The 17,787-nt window shown below is 48.9% G+C and overlaps 1 protein-coding gene across 2 annotated transcripts in view; it reads left to right on the top strand.

The window, feature by feature from the left end:
- The first annotated feature begins 4,427 nt into the window (after positions 1-4,427).
- Positions 4,428-17,787, top strand: part of SGPL1 (sphingosine-1-phosphate lyase 1) — a 21,498-nt gene continuing 8,138 nt past the window's right edge. The window contains exons 1-6 of one of the 2 annotated variants that reach the window (XM_085305573.1): positions 4,428-4,610; positions 6,233-6,300; positions 8,040-8,187; positions 9,275-9,354; positions 10,559-10,687; positions 17,118-17,206. In XM_085305573.1, coding sequence (XP_085161699.1) covers positions 4,478-4,610; positions 6,233-6,300; positions 8,040-8,187; positions 9,275-9,354; positions 10,559-10,687; positions 17,118-17,206 — 647 coding nt within the window. In that variant the 5' untranslated portion in view covers positions 4,428-4,477. The remainder of the gene's footprint in view (positions 4,611-6,232; positions 6,301-8,039; positions 8,188-9,274; positions 9,355-10,558; positions 10,688-17,117; positions 17,207-17,787) is intronic. The other variant, XM_085305574.1, reaches the window with a different exon arrangement.

Below are 17,787 nucleotides of genomic sequence, written 5' to 3'. Positions count from 1 at the left end.
GAGGAGAGGGGGAGGCAGGCGGGTGCGCAGCGCCGCGGAGGGCCTGCACGGCCGCCGCCGTCGGGGGGGGGGCGCGGGGCGGGAGCTGGGGCCTCTGCTGGCGCCGAGGCCTTGCGGGAGGGCGGCCGCTCTGCCGCGGCGGCTCGGGAGCCCGGGCGGCTCGTGGAGCCGGTTCCGTGTCCAGGGGTCGGAGCTTGCTCTGCAGGAACGCCGGTACGCGGCGGTTTTCCTTGGCGCCTCTGACCCTTCCCGAGCCCTCAGCGAGGGGGATGGCGAGGCGCTGGGTTTGTTTATTTATTTATTTTTATTTTTTTAACCTAAGCAAAGTAAAGTCTGGCTTCCCCCATCCGCCGCGCGCTTTTAGCCCACTGAGTTTCCCACCCGCTGCCCGCTCGTACAGGTGCTCGGAGCTGCCGACCTGCGCTGCCGCGGAGGCGACGCCTCGCGCCCGGCGCTTCCCTGTGGCGCTCGGCGGTGCTGGGTCGAGGCCTCCGCTCTGCGCGCGCGGGGCGGTTGCCGCGCTCCTGCTTGACGCCTTGTCCTGGCCGCCCCTAGCCGAAGGGCTTCGACGGAGCCCGCTCCCACGCGGGCCTTCGAGGCGCTGCCCGCCTGCGGCGCGGAGCGCGCCTAATCCTGCGCGGCGCTTGAAGCTGCCGGAGGGGACAGACGGGCGGCGTCCCCCTCACGGACGAAATCTGAAATCTCACCCAATWTTGAAATCGGCCCTTTGGGCCATCATAAAACCACACTTATTTTTTTTTTTTTCCCAGCTTAGGACCAGCCTTTACCCATCCCGTCTTGAGGGTTTTTTTTGCTCCCCCTCGGCAGTGCAACCCGAGGGTGCTGCCGCCGCCCTTATTCTCCGCTGCTGCCTCGTTTATTTTGGTGCGAACGCTATAATCGGCCATTCTGCAGCCACCCGCCTCGAGCCCGCGGGCCTGGTGGGGTAGCGCGTGCGTTGGTTTGCGTACGGTGTGTCTGATGGAAAAAATTGCCATCCTTCTAAATAGCAGTGTTTATATATTTTTTAATAATGCACTTATTGCAATTCTAAAACTTGCCACCAAAAAAACGCTGTTCTGGCAAAATTGCAAAATCTGCTCTTACTAACTTTGGCATTTTTCACACACTTTTTTTTTTTTTCTTTTTCCCCTATCGTCTGGGGCAGAAGAGCATTACTGCAGTTAATTTGTCCTCTTTTGTAGTGGGGTAAGTGCTCTCGCTGAAACAGCTCAGCTAGCTAATGGCCTTCAGAAATAAAATCCTAAGGATGTGTTCCTCATCTGTGTAGCTAAAAATTCAATATGTAAACTGCTTGGCTTGCCAAGTGCATTAATATTAGTACAAATGAATACTGCATGTCCTAATGATAGCAATTAGTACTCTATCTAATGCCTGGGWCTATCTTAATGCTCTGAGAATTAAGAAAAAAAATCCTCTAGTGGGGATTTTCTCCCATACTTTTTAATGAGCTCCTAAGTCAGGCTTTTAAATTGATTGTATCGTGTGAAGTTGGGCTGCTTTTTGTTAGGGGAAGGTTCTTTCAGGGGAAAAAAATTAACTTATCTGCTCTCCTGTAACGGGAAAGGAAAGGGGGGGTTATRTATTTCTTTTATTGTATTTTTTTTTGTGAAACCTGCTTTTCTGTGAAGGATATCATCTTGCATGGAATCMTGTCCTAAATATTGCCTTATAATCAGGCCAGGTCATTGCCCTTAGCCCAGCGGGGAAAGCGGCAATAGCGGAGGAGAACGGGAGCAATAATCTCACGAAGCTGGAAGTGCATCCCGCCTTATTATGTGTGATGGTTTGGTGCAAAACCTGCTCTTTTCCTCTGTTGTGAGCAGCCTCCCCCGTGCTGGCGTGGAAGGAATTGAAACTATTTGGCCAAACACAGGCCAGACATTTATTCCCCCCCGGCCTCCTCCCCAYAGGATAAGGAAGTAGTGCAGAACCACAGGTGTGAAGTGGGAGCATCCCAGATTGGTGAGGCTCATAAAAAGAGGTTGTGCTTAATAAAATATAGTGATATATGTAGATTATGCTTAAATGCGGCCTCTCGATTCTCCAGGATTAAGTTAGTAATGCAGAAAGCGGAAGTCTTGCTTACCTTACTGATTACTTGGGGGAAAAGAAGAAGCGCATTTAAAGAATGCTGTTAGCCAAGCAGCTGAGTATTTATATTCCCTAGCTAAGTCTTCTTGCATGCTGATCACCACTRTTTTTCTAATCTGTTTTCAGTGGCCTGGTAGATTGCTCTTTGGTGGTAATCTCAGATATTTATTTATTTATTGGAACTGAGGAAGGGAAGGAAGTTCTTCAGCGGGTCGGGATTCACGGCGTGAAGCTCTTCCCGTGAAGCTCGTGCGCGTCGTTGAGTTTTAGCAGCTGTCTGGGGACCTGCGGTAGCAGCCCGCGTGCTTTTAGCTTTGGGGTAAGCGTAAGGTGAAGTATTTAGGCTTGCAGTGGTGCAAACCATACCACAACGTTGGTATTGTGCCRCTTGGCTCGATGGAGAAGAACGGACTTACTCTCTTTTCCCTCCATCCCTGCAAAATGCGGTGGTTTCGGGGAGGAGGCAGTGATTTCACGCCAAGAGGTGGAGCTGGCTGGGGTCTCCCGGCCGCGTCCTCATCCAAGAGCGAGAGCGGTTCGTTGTCAGATTTATTACGTGGCCGTTGCCTTGCACGACTCCTGCCTAAAATGTAACGTTTGGTTTTGGTTTGGGGCATGCAGCTTACGGTACGCTTCGTTTTCGGGACCCAAACACACCGCTCCGTGTTTGATACTGCAGCGTTTCCGTGCCGTCAGCTCGGAACAGCTATAACGAAACCAATGCAGTAGYGGCTCCGTTTCCATCCTTTTAAGAGCAGCTTCAAAACTGGATGGTATCCAGGTACTCGCTCCTACAAGCCGAAGTCATCGTTGCTGGATTCTGCACCATTAAGCACTCTCCCTGTTTTCTTTTCCTTTTTTTTCCCTAAGAAGATTGAGCAAATTCAGTGAAACGTGAGAAGCACCTTCCGTTAGCTGGAGAAGGCAGCTCCCAGATTTGAGGCTTAAATCAGCTTTGTGGCGACTGGGTTGTGGGCTGGGCATTAACTCTGATATTTCAGAATTGCAGCGGTTTATGTGGCTGTCTAGTTTCCAGGCCAAAGTAGCTGGCGTATTTTTAAGTTGCCCCATGCCAGGCAAATGGGTGCTAATACGATGTCTCGRAGGTGCATGCCGCTCGTTGGGAGCAGGAATGTTCTTGCCTAAGTTGGTCCAGTTCCTCCCGCCAGTGCGGGGCGGTGGGTGATGTTATCTGTTGTGATGGCTTGATGCTGTGGCTTTTTACCCTTATTTCTGGGTTACTTGAGAGACTTTGTGGTCTCTCTGGTTGCATTGCAAAGACAGGTCACCCCAGAAGGGTGACCTGAACTAGTTAAATACTGCTTCTGTTGTTCGCTTGACCCGGAAGTGAGGTCTATGAGGAGTGCTGAGAAGAGAAGTTCTAGCAGTTTTTGACTTGGTTGGTTTATGTCCATTTTTGCAAGCTTTTAAAACCACCGTCAAGGCCGTATGTCAAGGAAATATGTCATTTCAGTGACATATCTCCTCCCGTCCAAAGTTTTATTAACAAACTTTTGGAAGGCCCTGTGTGCTTTTTCCGTTGTGTGGCAGGCAGAGTTTTGTTGGGGTGTTCTGAGGTTCCTCCAGAAAGTTCTCCAGCGAAACCAGGGAAAACTAGGCTTGACGGTGCGTTAAAAGGAGAGAAGAGCCTGAAGGAGCTTAAAAAATAAAAATACACAAGCTTTTGTATGCAAGACCCCAGAATAGTTATTTTTGTCATAGCTCCAGACAAGCCGTGGTTATGTGGATTCTTCTCAGCTGGAGAACCCTTTTTCCAGTGTGTTGCATGGAAGACCTCAGAGGGAAATAGCCTTTCTCCCTTGTGTACACCGAATTCTGGTGGTACCTGGTGAATGGTGACTCCTCCCTGGATGGAAGAATTATAGTAGTTCAGCCTTCATTTGCCACCTGAACTGATAAGTTCTTGGAAATAATACTGAGATTAACACAATTACTCCTGCTTGTTTTGTCAGTAGTAAGATTGCTGCTGATCTCACTTTGAGGTCTCCTGGTGGGCATTGGACCCAAGAGGCTTGTGCATCTTGCTCATCTGCCAGTGGCCCTTCCCTCTGAATATTTGGTCTCTTGAGCTGTGTGTTTTTTGTCAGTGGGTTTTGACTGGAGATGAATAACAGCTCTCTCCTGCTCGGCCTATGCACAGGAATTAAGCAAAGCACGCGGTTTGCGTACTGAAAAGCGCATTTTAAATAGACAACAGAGTTGCGTGGGAGGCAGCTCTCGTTAAAGTGTTTCTGATGCCCTGCTCGCGTGCGTTTGAACATGACCGTTTTCTCGGTATCAGTCACCTTGTTTTTTCTTTTTTTTGTAGGATGCCCTTATCCCCTACAAGGAGGTCCTCCAGATGTACTGGGAGAAAGCAAAGAGTTTCGTGAATGCCCAGTGCGATGGACTCGAGCCCTGGCAGTTGATTGCGCTGACATTTGCTTCTACTCTTACTCTTGTATGGCTGCACGGTTTCCTCTTTCAAGCCGAGAGTAAGTATTTAAAGTGTGGGAGATTTTTTTTGGCTTTATGGGGGGTTGATTTGCCCTTAGCTGTGAAGGGAAGGTGGGAACAACCGAGATGCAAACAGGCCTTCTGCTGTCAGCTGGTTAGTGTTAATGAGACCTTTTCCAAATTAGGATCAAGGCGTGTTTGGTCAATGCAGCTTCCCCCTTCCTTCGAAGGGTGTGGTGGGACTGCCTGGAATGTGCCTCTATCTCCCCCCTTCCTTTTGTCTCCTTTTAGCTTCTGGCTAAGCCATTTCCATGCCAAAAAACTCTCTTCTGCCTCAAAACCTGGGGAAAACCGGTCTGAGATGCAGGGTCTCCTGAACATAGTTGCTAGAGCAAAATGTCACGGTAGCTCTAGCTCTTGATCGTTCCTCAACCAGAGGAGGAGACTGCTTCTGATTTGGCGTTGGAAGTGTGTTTCACATCTGGGATGTTTGAAATAATGGCATTTTCAGTTGTGTTTTCGGAGCCTTTTCCTGCTTCAAGTGATTTCTGCTCCTGGCGGTTCTTCAGTGGGCTCTTCTTGCAGTTCTTGTATCTCTGTTTCCCCTGTGGCTAGGGAAGGGTCAGAGGTAACTACCTTGCTTTTGGAGGAGAGTGTGGTGCTTTGTGGATGCCCCCGGGCCGTAGAGTTGCATTTTGGTAGCAACATGTTAAAAATACCAGAGTTTTTAACTTGATGTTTATTCCTGTCTTCTCTGTTCCTCAAGGAGGCTTTTTTTCTTTCTAAAAGCTAGAGTAGCTGAAGAGGGGGAACGTCTGTGAAAAGAACAAAATGAGGTGAAGCTTTTGCTCAGTGCAGCGTTGTTATAGCGTTTTGGCTGATGTTTGTACTGTTCATGGTACATTTTTTAAAATATTAACTAATTGCGTGAGATCTGATTAAATAGTCTGGATTTTTGAAGTGTCTACAGTAACTCTTAAATCTCCTCTCAGTGTGGAAGTCCCTGATGAAAAAGTGCTCAGGCACAGTGTTTGCAGTAGAAATGTTATTTCCAGTGTGTTAAATGTTTGCTACAGAATCTGCCAAACTGCAACTACTGTCCCCTTTTCCAAAATATACCCGAAGTGTATATATTTATTTTTTTTAAAGGCAAGCTAATCCGTTGTGGTGGGATTTACAGTTTTTGTCGCTCTCTGCCCTTGCCCTGAGCAGCGGGCRCTGAACCGCTTCCTGTCGCATCATGCGGTGCCTGTATCAGATGGCCGGAGACCGGAAGAAAACTTGGTCCCCTTCCAGCTGCGCTGCTATTTCCTCCTTTGGGCCGGGAGGCTTGTTTCGCGTTTCTGAGCGTGTTCACGTCGCTGTGCTATCCTGGGTCGAGGATGCAGGATAATCTCAAAAAGCGTTCTTGCTGGCTCTAGCCAAGCAGGGATTTTAGCTTTATGGGGTTGCCCGTCCCTTTGCAGCAGGCTTAGCAGCGAAGAAAGAACATGAGACATACTGGTCCCCAGAGACAGCTACTATTTTGCAAACCAGTTCTTTCTGTGGCCTGGGCCGTGTCAGACCAGAAATGCTGCGCCTGAATCGCAGCTTGTATCAGGAATACCGTGCTCTGAACGCATCAGGTTTCTTACCTTAACTGCTGACTTTTCTCTTTCAGGTTTAACGTCCCGAACTAAAAAACAGTTCTTTAAACTCTTGAGGAAAATGCCTTTTGTCGGGGCCATAGTAAGTATTTCAGCCGCTTGGGGGATGCCACTTTTTGTAGCCATTGATCAGTGGGTGCCCTCACCAAATTTTCCGGTGATGTTTTCTCCCTGATGGATTTCAAGAAAATAACTTGATTCATGGAAGAACGGGACAGGACTTGAGCTTGGGTTGTTACTCTGAAACAATGTCTTATTCTTGAGCAAGTGTGAAGTAGGCAAACCTTTGTTGTGCAACATGGAAGGATAATTTCTTTTAATCTGATGACTGGTTATGATTAGTTTAGAGCTCAGATATCTGTTAGCAGCCGTTAGCATTATAGCACGGAGATATCAGGAGTTTGTGTAATCATTAAAAACGAGACCAGCTTCAGTGTCTGGGAGATGTTTTCTACATGAAAACTTGAAACTATGAATGTCAGCATTTTTTAGCACTTATTTCTCGATCATTAAGTCATTAACACACAGTTTGATTTATTTTACCTGGTAAATGATGATATCACACCTGATGACTGCCCTTCTGCTTGATGTGTAGGCAACTTTAAGCATTGACTTGGGGGCATCAGGTCCATCATAGGCCATCTTATCAAATAGTAGTAGGAGCTGTTCCTTGTGATCTCTGATGTGGAGGCAGTTCTCGGGTTTCTCCCTTGATAAGAGGCTAGCCCCCTTTACTTGATGTTAAGTGCCCAAACTTTCGCCTGCTGGTTTCAGCAGCCCTTGGCTGGGTGAATTTATGGCTTGTCCTGTTCTGCTTAATTTGTTCTCTGCCGGTTAGAAAAGGACAGTTTCTGGGGTCCCTGTGCATGGTACTCGTGTTCCCAGGCTAGTATCATTGAGCCCTCCCGTGCCGAAGGGCTCCTGGCACGTCCTGTCTGGGCACTGCTCGCACTCTTTGGCCAGCTGGTAGGTGATAACCTATCAGTTGCCTACAGGACACCTTGACTTTGAGGCGTTCCAATGTCCAAAAGTCTTTAAAACTGATAACATCCCCACAGCTGTGTTGTCTATTGGCTCTGGAAGAAGAGTCTCTACGTAGGAATGTGTTGTGAGGAGAAATCTGGGCCTGCTGAGTGTAGGGTGTGGGTTGGAAGAAAGAAATTTCTTGACTGTATCTGTAGTGGAGATTTTTTTAATGCGCATCTCTGTTTTCATAAGTCTCTAAGCTGTATATGGGATGGCAGAGGAGACAAGGTGCAAAACATAATATATCTGAAGACTTCTACAAATTCACAACTGTGGCTTAAAGATGTTCTATGGATAAAAATGATGTATTTTTGCCCTAAGTTTTTTTTTTTCCTCAAGCATTAAGGAAGGGGCTCAGAACTCCCACTGCTCATTAGCACCCATTAAAGAAGATACTGTCTTTTAATGTGGTGGTGGTGACTGTGCTGTTAAAGAAAATGCAGCCAAGCTGTGGCCTAAGCATTGCTCCGTGATCGTCCGTGCTGGTTAGTTTGCACGGGTATGGGCCGTGCCAGCTAGCACTTTCTGATAGCTCCTGATGTGCTTTGGAGACCAGCGCACGCAGGTGACTGTTCCTGTGGGCGTTTTGGACACGGCAGCTTGCTTTTGGAGGAAGAGATGGGGAGGGAGGAAGAGCATCCCTGCTATGTTTTTGGTCGCAGGGCTGAGCCAGCTCCTAGCCTTTTTCCGCCCAGCAGAGTGGCTGCAGCTAGTGGGCTCGCTCCTGCAGGCGCTGAACAGTTCACGTAAGACGTGGCCAGCCCCGTTGCTGATAGGGCTTTCCTCTCTTTTCAGATTCAAAAGAAGATTGATGAAGCCTTGAGTGATGTCACCTCCAGTCTGTCCTTCCTGAAAGATGAAAAGGATTATATCCGAGTGCTGCCGGAAGAAGGCATGAGCCAGTCTGAAGTGCTAGAGAAGATGAAAGAGTACAGTTCAAAAGGTATGATCGTGAGTCAGTGCTGCTGCAGAGGTGGGCCTGCTTCCTAGACCTAATACTAGGCTTACTCTGTTAAGTGAGGTTTAATGACTCCTGCTCATAGTTTCATCTTAACTATTTCTTGCTTGGTGTCCCTCACCAATGTTTTTCTTTTGGAGATGATTAAGGACAGTATTCATGACATTTAATACTGTATTKGAGTATTTACATTGAAATTGAGTGTTTGCGAGCAATCACTTGGATGTTTGGCTTTTAGCAGAAATRTATTTTTATGTAAACCCCCGAAGAATATTTGTAACAAAAAACTTTCAAACAGTGTTTTAGGGAGTTTCCAAGGACTTTCTCTCTTAAATGAAGTCATACAGGTTTGTACTTTGAAAACTCCCTTGAAAAAAGACACAGCCATGATGTTTTCTTGGCTTGAGTCCACATAAGCAGTGTCTGAAACTTGAGTTGCAKCACTGATGTAAATATCCCCACCTCAATTCATATGCCTGTTACTTCTAACATGGAAATTTGGGTGACACGAGCACATAACCGAACAGGTGGAAATACTCTGCTGGGGCGTTAAAGGAGGTGCACTGTCAGTGCTACTCCAGTTTGCTTCCTSTTTCCATGGCACGTAGTTGCAGGTGATAATTAATTGAGGCATCCTGCCTTGTAGGTTTTAGCGGTGCGAACGTGGCTCCTCTCTCCCTTCCCAGCTGGCAAYGCTGCTGGGCGCTCTCTGGATCGGGCTGTGACTTCAGCGATGTGATTCAGCTGTGCGGACGGCAGTTCGAGGAGTTTGAGCGGGGATTAAGCGGATTACTTCTTGATTCAGCTGCTTGCTGCAGCTAGATATTGTTTATGTGCCGACTCTATTCATCGGGTGCTTGTAGTTTGCTAAGCTCATAGGACACAAGGTGCCCGAGCTGTAGCGCTGAAGCAAGCTATCTCTGTGGCACGAGAAACGTGCTTGTTTCTTATCAGTGAAGTCTCAAAACCCAAATCCTCGTCCGCAGAACTGGTGGGAGACTTCTTTGTGCGCTTCGAAGCGCTTTCTGGGAGYGGCTGTGATTGCAACGTGCTTTTCTTGCTCCTCTTTCAGGAGATGTACGCTGGGAGGACGGGAAAGTCTCGGGGACTGTGTACAGCGGTGAAGAGAAACTCACCCGCCTACTAGTGAAGGTAAAGAACTGCAAGCGGTCTAACGTGGCATCTGCAGGTATCTTAAGGATCCCTAGTGAGACCAAATCCCCCTCGAGACTCTTCCAGCATCTTTCAAGATAAGCAGAGAATATCTGAAACTAAGAGCTGAAGACAGAGCCTAGGATAAACTTAAGTGGAAGGGCAACTATCAGAAAGCATTTGGGCTGTGTAARGCTGGCCCGTGGCTGTCACTGTGAAAATACTATGTAGAGATAACTAGGATCCAYCTGAATAAGATCTTGTTTTGAGCAAGCAAGAAGCTGATTGCAAGTGAGTTGGAAATTGGTACTGACCTTCTGATTCAGCGAGTGAGAGGGGGCATGAAATTGCTGTAGGTGGGCTTCAGCAGGACCATCCGATAGGTGTGACCTAGCTGCAGGCCGCAGCGACGGCGTGCCTGGCCGTCCCAGTACGGAGTCCCGTGGGGGGACTTCGGATTGTTCCTGAGCAAAGCTGAGCTGCTCTTGATTTAAGCAAAAAAGAAGTTTGTAATGTGTTTTGGCATTACTGTGCAGTCCAAATCCTACAACAATGGAGGACTGGCACGCTTCAGTGCAGCCTTTGTTAGGTCTGTTTACCTCGCTGGGAACATTTTCCTTTGAGAAGATTGAAAACAACCTAAACAGCCCAAAGGTCTGCTTTGAAACATATCTACTGCACCCCCCCCTTTTTTTTCTGCTAGAAAGGGAAATCTGGCCTCCTTGCTTGTGGGAGCAAGATTTATAACAGCTGTAGTGWGTTCCGTTTGGTGGTTGCTGTTGCTGTTTGCTTCTCCCCATGGTCTTCCTTTAAAACTCGTTCTGCAGAGCAAGTTATCGGGGGTCACGTACTGGCCTGGTCTGTGTAAAGCAATTGTCGGGTGTGTATATACCTGATGCAATGATCGTCTTTTCAAATAGCTGAACCATTAAGCCTAAGCAATGTTGCTTTGTTATACAATCATTGCGGAGGCCAGAATGGCCTAGAAAAACAAACGATTTTTTTTCCTCTGTAGCTTCCCAGCTTGTAGCATTTACTCACAGTAGGAGTAAGTACTGCAGATCTCCTTGGACTTGTTGTGGCTGAATGCAGTTTGTTGGGCTATTTTGCTTRTATATGTATGGTGAATTCCTAAATGTGCACCCCTTTGCTGAAAACCCACGGCTTCCCCGCGGGGCTAACTTTCTGTCTCTGTTTTCTGAAGGTGTACGAGGAGTTTGCCTGGAGTAACCCTCTCCATCCGGATATATTCCCAGGTTTGAGGAAGATGGAAGCAGAAGTAGTGAGGATAGCCTGCACGCTCTTCAACGGGGGCCCCAACTCCTGTGGTGCTGTGAGTAGCCTGTATTCAAGTGTCCCGTGGGCCTCTGTGTTTTTCTAAGTTGGACTTAAGTGCACATGCAGCTTGTGCTATCCAGCTGAGATCGAGGTCAAGGTCATGCTGAAACATGATTGTGGTATACGCTGTGCCAGCATAGTTGCACAGAAGGGAGTTGCTAATTGCTCCTCTTGGTGAAGCTTGATGAGAGGCAGAATGAGAGAGARAGACAATTTAAATCAGGGAAATCGTTCTTTAGAGAAGGCAATTTACTTCAGCTGTTTTTCACAGTCCTAAAAATGTGTTGCCCTGATGGCAGTAGGAAAGGAGACCCRGTGTAATGGGCTACAGAAACCTGGCTGGATGTCAGTGGAGGATGGGGAACGGAGCAGCGTCATTTTTGAGCAGCTCCCCGTAGTTTTGATCTCTGAGCTGCAAATGTGCAAGCCTTCCAGAAGGCTAGGACTGGAGACAAGGCTGGCCGTCTGGCTGGATGGTCACCAACGAGCAGCTCCAAGGGTTGGTGATCAAGCAGGTATGGCATTATTGTCACCTGTCCAACTGGAAAACCACCTTAGCAAGTCTGTTTGTGCGGCCTTCCAGTGTACTAGGGTTGAAACAGTTTTTAAAGCCTCGATAGTTCCCAGCACAAGAGTTCAGATTTTTGCTTTCTTTGTCATTAAAAAAAAAATTTTTTTTTTAACACTCCTCTGTTGCGTTGCCTGTCAGATGAGGATTATGTGTTCCTCAGGCCAAGTCCTCTCTCTTCCCTTTTTAGTGGTGCGTGGGACWGTGAGGCCATTATCTCCTAGCAGGGTCTTCAAGTGCTATTGCRATACACACTGACTGCTTAATAACTTGCAAAGAAGTACTTAGATTTGTGAGAAGAATTCAGAAGAGRCTTTTTAGAGGTTGGGCATGAGGTGGCTGCTGTCTGTAAATACGCTAGGGAGGGAGAAGGCCAGGAAAGGCCGAAGATCAGTACAGGAAGATAGTGTTGACCCAAGAGCTGACAAGGTGAACTGGCCTTGAATGGGCTTACTCTGACTGCTGGGAGCTTGGGAGGCGCCAGAAGAGCTGCTTAAGAGGGGTACTTGGGACCAAACTCCGACTGGATTGAAGATGAAACTTGACTGGTGTATGACTGGGAGTACAGGACGTGACTGCCTTCGATAACAGGAAGTCGCGCCCTGTGACCACRCTCCAATTTGGAGAGCAAACCTGCTGTGCTTGTTTGCATCTAAAAGGCATTTAACCTTATCTCCTTGTTTACTTGCAGTGCTTGASAGCACTGGTTAGATTATCCCTGGAGTGGGAAGAGGCTGGGTCTAARCTGTTGGAACTCATCTTCACCTGTGGTTGAGATGTTAATTGATATAATGGTCACATAGGTAGTTCCACGATGCCGATCGTCTGTTCGGGGAACTTTGCTCGCTGAAGGCTGCGACACGCATACAGGTTTTGTTGTGTAAAGTGTGTGTTGTAAGTGTGCCAACCTTGGCCCTGCGTGYGCTTTCACTGAAATTTGAAAGCAGAATTGTGTGAGAGGAGAAATTCAGAACGGTAAAAAGCTGCTGCACGGTCAGACAGCGATCGCAGCCGGCGTGAGAACCTTGGCGTGGGCTCGCTGAGGACTTCCACTCTTCCTCTGCCCCTTCCTTCTTTCCCTCCTTCAGAGGATCAGGCCTCAAAGCTGAAACTCGAGCAGAAGCCAAGCAAAAGGGGAAGTGTTCAACCTGCCGTGGAGTTACGTTCCAGCTGGCTGACCACTCAGATCTGCAGGGTCAGAGGGAGGGTTGGAAAGTTGGTTGGGTGGAAAGAGCAGATTAATTGTAGCCCTGTAATTACCTTGTCCAGACGAGTCTTTCCACTGGACTTTGCACCTTCCTCCCTCTCAYGCAGCTCTTCCTGGCTGTGAGAGCATGACACTTGATGGAGAGACTTGGCAGGAGATGTGAGGATTACCTGCTCCTTAAGTYGTTGGAGTCAAAGATTTTTTTTTTTCCCTCCCCTAAACAGAGTTACTATTTCTAAATGATTTCTGGAGCTTTTGGCAGTTACGCAGCCATTTTATAAAGAACATTTTTCTCAAACTGGTCCCTTCCTTCCATCTCTGGCAGGCCATGCTGTAACTAGTTGCTCATGCTGCCGCAGTTGTGCTCTGATACCTGGTGAGGCTGTAAAATAAGAGGTGGCTCCACCAGGGAGGGTATAACGCTGCGAGTTATCTTTAAATTGATCTGTTCAGGAAGTGCCGATGCTTTTTTTGAGCGAGAAAGCTTCTCGTTCCCTTGATTCCACTTCTGCAGTACTGTAAACTAAAACAAATGTGTGTTTTTTCCTGCGTTTCATCACGGCTGTCTCTGAGAAGTAATGGGTGCAAGCGACTGTTGTTGCGTCCCTGTCCGCTGGATTTACTGATCTGATCTAGGGGCTGCTTGTCCAGTTGAGTTGGTGTCCRGTGATGGTCCCTGAAGGTAGATGGTGCTTGTTGGTGTTTCTGAAGAGTTTATCCACAGCTGTGCTAGATGGAATTTTTTTTTGCTTCCTTTGTGCTCTGATTTCCGTGGCACGTTGCAGACTGGCACTGTGCTATTCCCAGGGCTTCGGGAGACTGGGCATCTCTGCACGGTCCTGCCCCGTGTCGGGTTGGGCATCTCTTAAAGGAGCAGCTCTGGAGAGCAGTCCTGTTTGCCTGCTCTGAAGGATGCTGATGCATTAGATAAATTTTGATTAAATAATGTCGTCTTGGATTTCTGAATTTTAAATTAGATGAGTAGCTTTTGTGATTTACAAGAGTTGCCTTTTTCTGAGGCACGGGGGCTACAATTCTTGGTTTAAACCTGAGTATAAAAATACCCACAGTTCCCTTGTGGGATGCTCAGGCATGCCTTTCGCCTTCAGCTGCGCTAAGAGATATTCCAGGCTCTTAAGCTATATTTAAAAGCAATCGCTTCCTGGAGCAGAGAGATGCTTACTCTTTCTCATTGAGTACTATTGTTCTATCTTTTATTTGTGTTATGCAGGAGCAGAGAGACAGGGATCGGTGACTTTTGGCTCCCGTGGGAGTCTGACTGCGTCCTTTCAATGATTTGGAGGGGCCGATTAAGTTCGGTACGTGRAAGGGGAGCGGGGGAGTTTGATTTTTGCCTGATGTGGACTTGTGCTGCGGGTCACAAGCTCTGCTTTGCAGTGCCCGGAGCGGAGTGCRGAGGAGGGTTGTCCGTGTGTGTGCATACATTTGGTGTCCTTTTCTCAGTTCTCTGCGCTTATTCTGCAGCTGAGGACGAGGCGGAGGAGGCCAAAACAGAAGACGATGGACACCTAGCTCCCTGTAGAAGTTGGCTTGCCTCTTCCTCCCACGTTTTGGGCTTTCCAAACTGTCGTATAGCTAGTCGCACATTTGAAATCTAGAAGCGAAATGCGAGTGCTGYGTCCTGGGGTGGTTAAGCTTCCGCTTGCTCTCCTGCAGATCTGTCAGGTTTTCTCTGCAGCGATAAGTGGGTCACTTTGGGCGAGAGAGCTGTGGCATTTACGACCCCTGGCTTCATGGGGATTTTAGGTCAGCCTGCCCCTATGTTATGACCATCTGGTGGATCATGGTATGTTTTCACAGTGACACTATCTCCAAAAAAATTGTGGTTTGCTGATCTTATTCAAAGGGTAGTTCAGCTCAGAGAAGACTTTTGATCAACTTGGTCTCCAGGGTCTGGAGAGAGATGTTTCCAACGAGGCGAAAAAGTGCAAGCAGAATATTAGAGACTGCTAAAGGTGCAAGATGTGTGATGGTTTGACAGCAACGTGAAGGTGGCCTTGCCAATGAAGTTGTGTAATAGGGACCGTACCTCYCATCGCTGTGTAAGCGTTGAGGTTGTGGAGAGCTGGGATTTGCAGGGAAAGAGCAATGGAACGGATGTATTGACCTGAGGAGGCAGGAGGAGGAATCTTTTCCCCCTGTGCTTTGTTCTCTCCCCTCCCGTCCGCAAAAACAAATAAACCGGGAGCAGACGAGCGCTTGCCTTGTTTCCTTCTTCCACAGGCCGCTTCTGGCTTTTGCAGATAGCGCCGGGCCGGGAAGCTGCTTAAAGCAAAGCCCCTTGCCAGCCCTTCCGCCAGGCTCGCGGGCTTTGAAGTAAAGGAGAGCAAAACCCGTCTGTGCCTGCGGTGGGCCGGCGCTGAGTCACGGCGGGGAGCCCGTGTCCCGTGATGGTGATTCAGGCTGGGCGGCTGCGGAGCCTCCGGACTCCCTCTGCCTGGGCGAACAACCTCGCCCTCGCCCTCGCGGGCGGCTCGGCTTTGGCAACTTTGCCGGCCGCGTTTTGGAGGACGGTGGGCGCCGGAGCAAGGCTGTGGCGGGGGCCGCTCTTCGGAGGGCAAACGAGATGGAGGTGGAGGTGGCTCCACCAGCAGCGGGGCCTGCTGGCCACCTGCCCTCGCGCTCAGGAGCATCCGTCCAACATCTCAAAATCATGCCCAGCCTTATTTTTACAATCGCTGCGATACAGTAAGCAGTGCTGTCGGGGCGAAATAATTCCGTTCCTGTTCTACCACCCTGCCGTGGGAAGGGAAAATCCGCGTGATGTCGCTTGCTTTTTTCCCCCCAAATAATAGCTGACAAGTTTTTCCGTGAGAAGGGTTGAGAAGTGGATGACACAGCCTATAAAATACTCGAGACGTTGTGCTCCTCCTGCYGTCTCTTTGCTTCCCAATAAGTACAGCGATTATTTTCTTTTTCTCCACTGTGAGGCTCTGTTAAGATTTTTTTTTTCTTTTTTCTTGCAACAGCTGTCGGTTCCCAGAGTACAAAAAAGCGGGGCTTGTTTGTCTGTGGTGAGAGTTGCTTGCGCGGTGCCCGCGCCGGCAGCTGCTGCTGGCTTGGCTCCTGCTAGGGACGAGCGCGGCTGGGTAGGGGTTTTCTTTTGTTCCTCAYCTCCGTGCTTGTGTCTGTCGCTGTCACGCTTTTTGCATTTTGGGGGTTTTGCAGCAGCGTCAGCTGGTGAAAACCCCAAAGCCAGACTGGCGGATAGCGTAAGACGTGCGCATGTGATTACATCCTTCTTGTGTTTCTGTTTTAAGGGAGGGTTAAAAAGGGGAAGTGACTGCTGGCTCAGCACCCGAGGAAATCAAAAAATGAGTTTTCTGTCGGCAGTGCATGTAGCTCTGATCCCTTTCTTTCGCCTGAAAAACATGGGATTCTGGCAGTGGCGTGAGCCCTGCTTGAAGCAACAGCCCCTCGTTCTGTTAGGGTAAAATCTTACTCTGCAGGGTTTGCACGCGCCCTCTGCTCTGGCCCTCGGAGCTCGCGAAGGCTGGCCCGCGAGAGACCATCCTCCCGTCTGTTGGCTTGCCTTTTACGCCTGTCTTCCTGCAGGGGAGTTCGTGGCTTTATTTTCAAAAGCTCTCGAGTGCTGGTGTGCGGCAGTACGCGTGCTCCAGGAGCTGGTGCGTGCGCGCGCCCGTGCGTTCCTCTTCCCCGGCACCGGATGCAGAACGTGTTGCTCCGCTGTGCTCGGGGTGCAAGGGGCCGGGGCGGCGTGGGCGGTGGGCCGTACGGAGGCTGYGGGGCTGCTGCCGCAGGCATCCCTCGCGGTGTAGAGTTTCTGAGGTCCTTCGGGATCTACTGCTGAGAAACCCCAGAGCACTGGCACAGGTAGCCTGGAGAGGTTGCGAAGTCTCCTTCTCTGGAAATATTCAAAGCCCACCTGGACGAGATCCTGGGCAAGGTGCTCTAGGTGACCGTGCTTGAGCAGGGGGGTTGGACCAGATGATCTCCAGAGGTCCCTTCCAGCCTCAACCGTTCTGTGATTCTACTAGCTCCAGCCTGGAAGTGGCCAGAGCTCAACTGGCCTCTGCAGAGATGGGGTGGCAGAGTGTCCTGTCCCCACCGGTGTCCACGTTTGGGGAAAGCTCCTTGGCTCCAGAGCAGTGCCAGCCCCGAGCTGGCTCCATGCCTCAACCTGGCAGTGCTCCAGGCCTAATAAACCCTGCCGTACCTGAGCTGTCTTGGTACCAAACCAACTTTGTTGCTTCCGTGTACATGGTGTAACTAATCTGCAAGCCAGCTGAGTCATCTCCAGGTAATCGAGAGCTAAGTGTGTGCTTGTATTTTCGTGAGGTGCAGTYGTCCGTGCCAGCTAGTGACTGCGCAGGCTGGTCCTCTCTCGCCAGGGTTTTGGGTTGCTTTTTCCCTTTAAGTAGTGGAGCCAACACTCACTTAAATGGGCACTTTCAACCTGAACGTTTGAAAGCCRCCTTGTACTGTTCGATGCCTTCTGCTGCCCTTGCAAACCTGAGTTGTCCTGTGCATCTCTGGCTTCTGAAACATCATGGGCAGAGATGCTGTGGCAGCATTCATAATTTTTTTTTCTTTTTTTTTTTTGCCCTTCGGTAACATCTGTGTAGGCGATTTTATTTTTTTCTTTTTGTTTCTTTTTCTTCCCAACAGATGACGTCTGGGGGCACCGAGAGCATTCTGATGGCCTGCAAGGCGTACCGAGACCTGGCGTACGAGAGAGGCATCAAACATCCAGAAATGTATGCAATACCTCCACTTTGGAGGCTCTAGCAGCTTAATTGCTCCTTTGAGTAGAGGTGGCTGCTTGACCCCAGTTTTCCTTCATTTCGTGGCTCTTTACCGTCTCTCCTGTGTCTGAAGGACTGAACGCAGGAGAGAAGTGTGGATGCAAGGAAATAGGGGCAAAAGCGCAGGAACCTTTAAGCAGCCTGGGATGCGAGGCGTGAATGTCGCTATTGCAGCTGTGCTGTGCAGACACATTTTGGCAATATCTGCACGCTACTCTGGAAAAGCCTGCTCATTTCAGCTTTGGGCAGCTTCGGCACAGATTGCGAGGCACTTTGAAGTGCATAAGGGTTTTAATTTATTCCGATCAAAGCTGCTTAGCCTGGAAATTCTGGGACTAAAGTCGAGGCTGATTGGTGCTGAAATGAGAATCTGTGCTAATCATTTCACTGCTAATGTAGGATTTGCTCTCTGTGATGTGCATTTTTTTTTTTTTTAACAGTGCCTCAGATTTGTTTCTCTGGTTAATTGCTTCTGAGGGGAAAACATGAGAGATGAAACACTGTGGTGTTCATCTGCTGAATTCCTGTGTCTT

The sequence above is a fragment of the Rhea americana genome, unplaced genomic scaffold (genome assembly GCF_003343005.1).
Source record: "Rhea americana isolate MKP2758 unplaced genomic scaffold, rheAme1 scaffold_222, whole genome shotgun sequence".
Taxonomy (NCBI): domain Eukaryota; kingdom Metazoa; phylum Chordata; class Aves; order Rheiformes; family Rheidae; genus Rhea; species Rhea americana.
This window is presented reverse-complemented; position numbering and strand designations above follow the sequence as displayed.